This window comes from Priapulus caudatus, unplaced genomic scaffold (assembly GCF_000485595.1).
Source record: "Priapulus caudatus unplaced genomic scaffold, Priapulus_caudatus-5.0.1 Scaffold1262, whole genome shotgun sequence".
NCBI classification, from domain to species: domain Eukaryota; kingdom Metazoa; phylum Priapulida; class Priapulimorpha; order Priapulimorphida; family Priapulidae; genus Priapulus; species Priapulus caudatus.
The window spans coordinates 24,417-33,810 of NW_014578323.1; the positions used below are offsets into that span (position 1 = coordinate 24,417).

General features: G+C 42.2%; 1 protein-coding gene across 1 annotated transcript in view; it reads left to right on the top strand.

The window, feature by feature from the left end:
* The window catches only part of LOC106816012 (cubilin-like), a 9,494-nt gene extending 1,238 nt beyond the window's left edge, over positions 1 to 8,256 (top strand). Inside the window, exons 5-15 of the mRNA XM_014820546.1 lie at positions 85 to 137; positions 1,220 to 1,434; positions 1,711 to 1,849; positions 2,574 to 2,680; positions 4,020 to 4,118; positions 5,323 to 5,512; positions 5,743 to 5,891; positions 6,312 to 6,419; positions 7,256 to 7,399; positions 7,685 to 7,765; positions 8,072 to 8,256. Coding sequence (XP_014676032.1) covers positions 85 to 137; positions 1,220 to 1,434; positions 1,711 to 1,849; positions 2,574 to 2,680; positions 4,020 to 4,118; positions 5,323 to 5,512; positions 5,743 to 5,891; positions 6,312 to 6,419; positions 7,256 to 7,399; positions 7,685 to 7,765; positions 8,072 to 8,256 — 1,470 coding nt within the window. The remainder of the gene's footprint in view (positions 1 to 84; positions 138 to 1,219; positions 1,435 to 1,710; positions 1,850 to 2,573; positions 2,681 to 4,019; positions 4,119 to 5,322; positions 5,513 to 5,742; positions 5,892 to 6,311; positions 6,420 to 7,255; positions 7,400 to 7,684; positions 7,766 to 8,071) is intronic.
* Positions 8,257 to 9,394: the final 1,138 nt, after the last annotated feature.

A 9,394-nucleotide genomic window follows, 5' to 3' on the forward strand; every position in this document is an offset into this window, starting at 1 on the left:
TAACTACAGCCTTATGTGTTCTTGCTATATCCTTGGCCGTTCTTCATTGCTGGTCTGCTATTGTCAGCTGGTCACTAACTACAGCCTTATGTGTTCTTGCTATATCCTTGGCCGTTCTTCATTGCTGGTCTGCTATTGTAAGCAGGTCATCTGCCACCGGTTAGATCTGCACATATTCTAACATGGTCGCGTGCGTGCAGCGATTCAACAGAAGTGACCTTAGTTGTTGTCCCGTACGGCACCTGGCTGTGCAACCATAACCTAATTGACAGGTTGTGTCGAGTTATGACTAGTTTTTAAGTTTGTTGGTATGTTGTAACAATAGCCTTCTTTACAGAATTATTGGGGGACATTATATTTGTTTAGCAGTTGGTGTAAGCGAATTGGTAATGCAGTACAAATCTAGTACAGAGGTCGTTATCTCATATTCTAACCATTGCAGACATATCACAAATTGGATTTTTAGCTCAGCTGACGAAGTCAGATGCAGCTTGTAGAATCGCATGATTGTCTGTGCCTGCGTCCGTGTGTCTGTCAACAGTTAGGACAAATCTTAACCTTAAACTTGAACTTGGGGGGTCAAGGGTCAAAGGTCGAGATGTGTCAATGGAGGGGGAATATTTCCCCCTTAACTTAAGGTATAGGAGGTAATACGGAATTGCAGCACAAATCTCAACAGCTCGACCTACGCTCTTAATATTCGGTGTATAGTGTGATGGGGAGGAAACCTATCACCAGTGCGAAATTGGAGGTCAAAGGGCAGTGGGGGAAAGGTAAGATATCAGACATTTTCTGAGGACATGGTCTAACGGACCAAGTGCAAAAAAAATTTGTTTCAGCGATGACCTACCGTTTTTATCACTTTATTGAAAGGACCATCAAATCTACTTTCCGCTGATGTGCGAAGAGTAAGTGTCCTGATAAAAACCTTTTGGACCGTCAAAGAGCTAGGGTAAACATGGATTTGCTTGACTGGTTAACAAAGAACTGAACTGCTTGTGCCTATTTAGACTCCCCTCCACCCGCCCCACCCCTCACCCTCCCCCCACCACACCATTACGCTCGACGCTTATCCATGATAACGTTAATATAGCAAAGCGATTAAAGTTACACACTATAGTCTTTATTACTGTACTACCGAGTATAGCCAAAGCCTATCAAACGCGGGGTGCAAGCGAGGCCGCACTTGATTACGCGTTGCATGAGGTTTCATCAGAAGAATACCCGGCTACATAGCACCGTCAGTGAGCGGCTGTCGCTCTGCGGCACTTGTTAGTGATAATTATCTTGATCAGACGTCTAATCTTGCAGAATCGACCGACGACGTGGTAATTGGAGGTGGGCTTGTGAATGATACAGCGATTGTCACTGTCACCTTGAATGCTAGCATATATCAGAAAGGACTAGCAGGCAGCTTCATTAGCCTGACTCCAGGTGTGTGGTAAACTACGCATCAGTTTGGGATTTTATAGTTTATATAGCTAGATATAGTTTTTATAGTGTCTTAACATGATACACTACATACTGCGTACGTATCTATAACTAAATATGAGTAAGCGAAAGTTCAGATAAAGAGTCATAAAATGAGTTTGCGAGTGCTACGAACAGACGATCGTTTGTGATAAAGTCTTGTTTGTAGGTCTTGGTTAGCAAACGAACATGAAATTCTATCAATTATACTTAATATCAATTATAATTAATTATTTGTAGATTGTTCTGGCAATGTCACGTTAAAGGCAGGTGAACAGTATCAGTTTGCATCGCCTGGTTTCCCTGGTGTCTTCAATCATGCTGCCAGCTGTCGTTTACTGATTCAAACCATCGAGCCAAATACAACATTGGTGGCAAGGTAACATATGCAGGGGTCGAAATTCGCTAAAAAAAACACTTGCGCATGCCGCAAGTTAGGTTAAACAATTACTTGCGCCAAGAGATTTTTACTTGCAGTGCTACGTACGTACCTCTGTTGCTTTCCAAACTGGCAGTACTCTCTTCCCTTCCTCCCTGTCTTAGTTTATGATTTATTCTATGTCTTCTGTGTATTGCTGCTCTGATTCTGAGTCATTTACGCTTCAATTTCGTACAGAAATCAAAATAAAATGAGTCTGACTTCTAAATACGTAAGTAGCTGGCATATTGTTGACTTGCGGCAGCCGCAAGTTGCTACGAAACATCGCTTGCGTTCGGTGAAAACCACTTGTGTTGCGCAATCACTATACATAGCGAATTTCGACCCCTGATACGCATTCTGATTAAGTTTATTGCTCGATTAACTTGATTCTTTATTTAGCACATAACTTAGTTACAATACAGCAGGTGTATGATAGGTATAACGTGAGAGTATAAATAAAAAAGAATTGTGAACTTACTAACAATGAAATGAGTGTTGTGAGGGTCAAAGTAGCACTAGGCTTTCGAATCGACCCCCACAAAAAAACGAGTAACCCCAATGCAACACAGAATTTGTTACAAAGTTTCAGCTTTTGGTATCACAGAAGCAATTCTATCTTCTTTAATTCCTCTCAAAGTGGCCAGAATAGTGTTCTCACTTGTTCATGTGTTTACTGTGACAGGATTGATGTGCTAGGTTTGGTAGACGACTATGACATCGTTGTTGTGAAAGACGGACGCTCGAAAATGTCTCCAACGATCGTTCAAATTGACAAGGGGTTTAGCACAGGTTAGTGAGAAGTGTTCTCATCCCCTTTGGTTTGTAACCCCAGGGGAGTCTAACGTGTCTCAAGTAAAATAAATCGTAAAATTAACTAGTAAGGTACCTGGCGCTGCCTATAGGTTGCTGCTGCGACCAAAATTTGCTAGGTGAAATGTTTCAATAGAAGGTAGAGAATAAGAAATGCTACTTGAATATTGTAGAATAGTAGAGCAATGATTTTAAAAATGAGAACATAATTAGCATATTGTAGAAGGCTACTGATATGAAAACTGTAATTGTATAATGTTAACTAGAAAATAGTTTAATTTCCATGGTATGTTCTTGTTTTGATAGCACACTGACAGATTATTTCGATAGATATGGGGTACTAAATACTACTAAATATAAAGAAAATGTAAAAAAAATATGTGCTTAGAGGCAGAGAGACAAAGTTGGTTCTTGTAGTAGTATAGATAACAAATAACTGCTCTTGCCATTCTCATAGCGCTACTACACTATACTACCAGCAAAGCTGCCAACCCTTCCGATTTTGACAGAATTTGTACAATTTTAGCGTGTAATTCCGCCATTAAGATTCACTCACATTTTACTACGATTTTGGACGTAACGCGTGCTCTTATTAGTGCAGGGGTGGAGACTCGACTAAGGATTGTGTATTTTTGTTGTTCGCAGCCGGTATCATAGACTAAGAATGTATGTTTATGTTTGTTAATTGTTACTGCTCTACAATGAGTATGCACATGATTGTATTTTATTTGTTAATCGATGTAGAACTGCTATTAAGGTACGTATGTAGTATTGTGCTTAAATGACTCGTTACCCAAGATTCCTTCTTGATGATGGAAATCCCTTATTATGTAAAGATTAAAATTCTTATTACACAAAGCTCAATGTTGGCAGCTCTGTATCGGGTGGTACCACTTCTGTATAAAGTCTGTGAGGTTGGGTTACTGGGTCTGTGTGGTAGCACACTGTGTAACCATGGTAACAAACCACACTATCAACATGCAATACAGCTTATAGGGTCTATTTTCCCCCAGGGTACTGCCGGAACGTACCCTGGTAACTATCTGATATGGTTATAGGGTTAGGGTTAGGGAGTAGGCGTAGGCGACTCCCTGGACTCGTTAGTGGAGTAGGCGAGGTACGGTCCGGCATATTAGATAGTACCAGGGTACGTTCCTGTATACCGGACCGTACCCAGGTTACGTTCCGGCAGTACCCTGGGGGACATAGACCCTCTCAGCTGTAATACATGGGTGTTTTCGAGCAGGCTTGGACCCCAGAGCTTAATGTGTGTGTGCATTCCTGATTGGAGTCATCGTTGCTGTCTTACCTGTTGCAGATTACGTCATCATGTCCAGTAATGATTCTCTGTGGTTTGAGTTTACAAGCGAAGCAAGTCTGTCGCCCAAGAGTTTCAGCTTCAATATCTCCGTCCAATGTGAGCCGATTTATAGATCGGGGTTTGTAGAGGAAAACCTGGAAGGTCTTGGGAAAATTGGCTATGGTCCTAGTAATTATGTTCTGGAAAATATAACGGTATTGTATTTGATCCACGGATCTTTATATGTACGATCCCCCCAAGTACTCGCGGTCTAGCTCGACAGATAAAAGCTATGGTAGGAAAAATGGCAGTTGCTGCTGCGCTCGCTCGCTAATGTGTGTCAGTGTGTAGACGGAACGTGCTACTACAGATGGTAGTGGTCAGGGGAGAAAACATAATTTATTTTTCGGGTGCTACTTTTCAAGCTCACGTGCATGAAAATAGCACTCTAAAATTTGGTTTGCATTGAACTCTATGCAAATTTACGGGGGCTCTTTTTGGCATTTCGGGGGGCTAAATCGCCCAGAACCCCCGTGTATTTTTTTGACTGGTAGTGGTAGCATCAATGTTGCATAGTATGCTTCAACGGTACAGTAAAACTCGCATAAGACGCCATTGTCTAACTCGTCAATTCGCTGAAGTCGTCACGAAAGTCAAAGTCCCGATTTTCTCTAATGGTAAATCTATTTGAATAGCCCCGCCTAAGTCATCATTTACAAGCCGTCATTATGTACTAGTCGTCGACCTTCAGACAGGTCCCATGTAATACAAACACAGTAAAATTATATATGTATCTCGTCATCAGAAATGCTGATGGTGCAGTGTACGCAGCCCAATGTACAGCGAATTCCTGGTAAAATGATGACTCATTGTTTCGCAGAAACACTTATGCAGGCTAGTCTCGCTCAATCCAGTATTAGCAGGTAGAGCAGTATATAGGGGTGGCCCGGTGGGGTAATCTTCCTTTGATTACTTACTGAACATTTTAGTGTTTTATGGCATCAGGATCGAGTAATTTTGAGATGATACCTTAGTGCATGTACTAGTTCATGTAGATATGAAGCCTGGCGAAATATCAGTTTGACACTCTCCAAGTCGTCGAAATGCCGGCTTTGCAAGTTGTCAAAATGACGATATATATGCATAAGTCTTCATTTTGGTGACTTGCACATACACGACATAAGTCAACAAAATGCCAAAAGTGCCGGTTTATGCGAGTTTTACTGTACTACAGAATAGCATTTATGCTGCATAGAATACTTCCACGGTAGCAGCGAACATGTACCGAGTAATATTAAATGTAGTGTTGTTACATTTCCAGATTTTGGTGGAACGTTTGAGCAGAGTGGCTCCATCATGTTGAATCAGTCCAAAGTTCCGGCAGGTGGAGCTAGGAACCTGAAAGAATATTACAAGCTCGTTGTTGCTGGCGATTCGCAAGTGTATTTGAATGTGTCTAATGCGATCTTCGTTCCTTCAAACAGCAACTTGAAGTTTTACAATGGTGACAGGTACGCATCTTTAAGACTGGTTCACTGTCTATAACTTAGCACCAGTGCACATGCTCTCACGACTGAAAGTTCAGGACAGGAAACCAGTCTAACATGTATTCCCATTGCTCTTTTCATTGGTGTTAAGTTGTTTATGTACATAAAACATTGCATTAAACTAACTGAATGAATGACTACACATAAAGTCTGATCACGCCCAAGTTAAGTTGACTATGAATTTCGTGTTCCAGAGTCGATGGAAATCAGTTGATTAGCAAGCTGTTGAAGAGCAGTACGATACAGCCTGTGTTCAGCGATGGAAATGTCATGCTGGTGGTTGCTGAGGGGTTTTCAGGAGCGAAAGCTTTCTTTAATGCCATCTTTAAGACGGAAAAAAAAGGTGTGCACTCTTCTGTGCAGTGATTGAGACTAACTTAACCACGACAACATAAAATCGCAAGTTTAATAATATTGGCTTGGTTTTTTGGCTTCCTCTCACTGTTGTAATGTAGGGTAGATGTGCATAGAGTAGTATACAGCTTCCACACTGCACAACGTGTACCTTCCTTACGGTTTCTTATATATACGCTATTTATGGTTATTGTAATTTGTATGTTCCAATGCAGGGGTTTTTAACCTGGGGTCCGTGGATGGGCTTCAGGGCGTCTGTGAACCAGGCGCATGCAAAATTTTGTGTTTATGTGCTTATGTGAAATTTTCTGGGGAGGGGTCTGTAGCTTTCACCAGATTCCCAAAGGGGTCCTGAAAGGTTGAGAACCACTGTTCTAATGGTTTTGTGAATGAGTGAGTGGTTTTGCAGGATGCTACCAACATTCCTGGGAAAAGTCGGACAGCTATTCTCTGCTTCCTGGACATGAACCTGAAAACTGCAGCTGGTTGATTCATTCCCCAGCAAACATCAAGAAAGGTCAGCCGAAAGAAGATTCCTCCTCCGCAGTTACCAAGCCCTTTGTTTTGCCCAGCATTTGTTCTTAGCAAGGCTCATAGGGTCTATGTCCCCCAGGGTACTATCGGAGGGTAGCCTGGGTACGGTTCGATATATCGGAAAGTACCTCGGGGGGTACTATGCGATATGTCGCTGCGTACCCTGCATTGTCCCACCGTACCCTGACGTTCCAGCCAACTGATGTCGTAATACATACACTCTGTCAAGTTACCACATCACATAGAAGAAACCTCAAAACATCTCAATCCAATAAAAATGTATGCTACGTTTGACTATATTTTTCTTTTTCCTTTTTTTTAAACGAAGAGCTAGCTTTTATATTTTAGTTTTACAACATCGGAAATACGTCCATATAAAGTCAGGGTACGGTGGGACAATGCAGGGTACGCAGCGACATATCGTATAGTAACCCGAGGTACTTTCCGATATATCGAACCGTATCCAGGGTACTCTCCGATAGTACCCTGGGGGACATAGACCCTATCAGCCTTAGCAAGTGTACACGTAGCAGTGATATTGAATCTCATGATTTGGGTTTGTGGTTTGTCGTGTGCCCACTGGACGGGTATGAAGAGATTCGCTGGCAGGTGGCGCCACGTGCAGGGTCTCTTCTTGACTCCGTTTCCACTCTCATCTATTTTTGCTGGGTGCTAAGCAGAGAAGCAGTGTGTACAATTTTTCAAGTGTTTGGTATGACCCGGCCGGGAGTCTAACCCCCACGACCTTCCACATGCGAGGCGGGCACTCTACCATTGAGCCATCGCTGTGGTTTCACAAGGTGATGTGTGATGTTACAGATGACTTGCTGTCTGTGGATTTGACACACGTGCGATCAGCATCCGCCTCCATCTACAACAACGCTGCACCGTCTACTCTTGTAATGGCTCTTAATGCCAGCCAACTATCCACTGGGTTCACTGTCTACATGGATGCAGCTAAAGGCAAGCATGTGGCTGAGAGAGATTTAAACTGCTTTGGCTCCATGCCCCTGAGTATTCAGTGGATGGAAGTTGCGAATTGATGAAATTGATGAGATTCTTTAATTTACAAATATATATGTGTCATCAGTATTTGGTGAACAAATTTTTTATTTTTTTATTTTTTTAAAATATTATATTTTATATTTATTTTATATTAAACAACATTATAAAGTCCTAGACCTATGAAGCTCTGGTGGTTGTTGCTGTTTATATACACATGCATTCATTGAGTAACTTGCTTTGCAGGCGCAAGAATTCAGTATGTTGCCTCGTCAGGAAATCCTAGCCGGCTGGCTATCTTTGAGGCATCGTATCACGTTAGGAAAGGTGAATGCATTCTAGTCACTTAATTCATTTGTGTAAAGTTCACTCCTAAAATGATTTTGTGTGTCTCGTTTCGAAGTCGTCTGTCCGATCCCTTTGTCTAAAGTATTGATGAATAATTACGGGAGTCTGTGAAGCAGCGCAGATCCAAACGTTGAGGGAGTGTTAGCGCTTCTTTCACGATTATTGCAACACTGGCGCTTGCTTGTAATGGGAACAACGCATGCAATGTAATGTGTCCGTTCATCTGTGCGTACGCGTGCGTGTCGGTTTCCCTCGCGCAGTTTTCTGATGTCTGACCGTTTGCAGCGTGCGACGGCTACCACAACTCGACCAGCGGACAGGTTCGTAGTCCCGGCCATCCGAACCTGTACCCGCTAAACGCCAACTGCTCTTACATGCTCGGCTTGGATCAGCAGAAAGACAAGTCGCTTGTCTACCTAAGCTTCCGGGCATTACAGATCAGTAGCGGCCATGTGTTGAAGGTCAGGTGATCATTCCGGCAGTTTTGCTTGTTCCGTGCAAATAATCTAGTGCAATTGATGGGTTTTCTGGACGTTGGGCCCCCTACTTAGGTGTTTATTGTTAGCTGTATAAACTGGCTCGAGCTACTGAGACAGCGGTAATATTATGTCTTTTATATGTATATAACCTTGCCACCAAATTCACATTTGGTTGTCCCAGTTCAATGCTGGTTATTAATGATATGCTCAATTGAAAATCATATGCATTTGCCAGCAATTGTTTACAATTCGAATCACAACTGGTGAAGCATGTGTAACAAAGGGTCATGTACTGTGCATTGTCGCACTCGTGCTAGGCCACATACATACTCTGTTCATCACACGTTTTAGAAAATTCAGCACACGTATTTCAGGGTTTAAGCTGGGCAAAAACAATTGTTAGCAATTGGCTAATTTGGTCTGAAAATGTTTAGCCAAGTTATGCTTAACTTAGGTAGGTCAGGAAAGGACATGGCAAAATTAATGCTTCTCTTGGGTGAAATTCAATCGCACTGGAATAAGTGTTTTCATACAGTGCGCACACTTCCAGGATATCGATATGTAGTCGTGTGTGAAGCATCTTCAAGCGTCGGCCACTTAGTCTTTTTTTGATCTTCGGTCTTTTCCGGAAAAGTTTAGGTACTGAGTAAACAATGAACCTGCTGTGTCATGCTTCGGGTTAGCAAGTAGCGATCGCGTGTAGCAAGTAGCGATCGCGTGTAGCAAGTAGCGATCTCGTGTAGCAAGTAGCGATCGCGTGTAGAATTCAAGCGTCATACGAATTAGCTTGTAGCAGTCGCTAGTGGGTAGAATTTGAGTTCAGACTGAAGGGCCAAATTCAACTTTAATTTGCATTTTGCGAATTAGCGAAGGACAGCTTAAAGCCTGGTCATTGCTACTCCTGGTATTGTCTCGTGATCACCATGGTGTTTATAGGCTTGTTGCTTAAAAATTTTGGCTAAATTATTAGCATATTTGTTGATAACACAATCGACAATCGCCAGTTTTCCCGGGCCTTCGAAGCTGAAGCTAATTTACAACATCTCATAAATCCGCCAACATACCGCCTAATTAAGATATGCTTTGATTTCCAGATGTGATTACTTTTTGACAATCCCAAGACAATCAC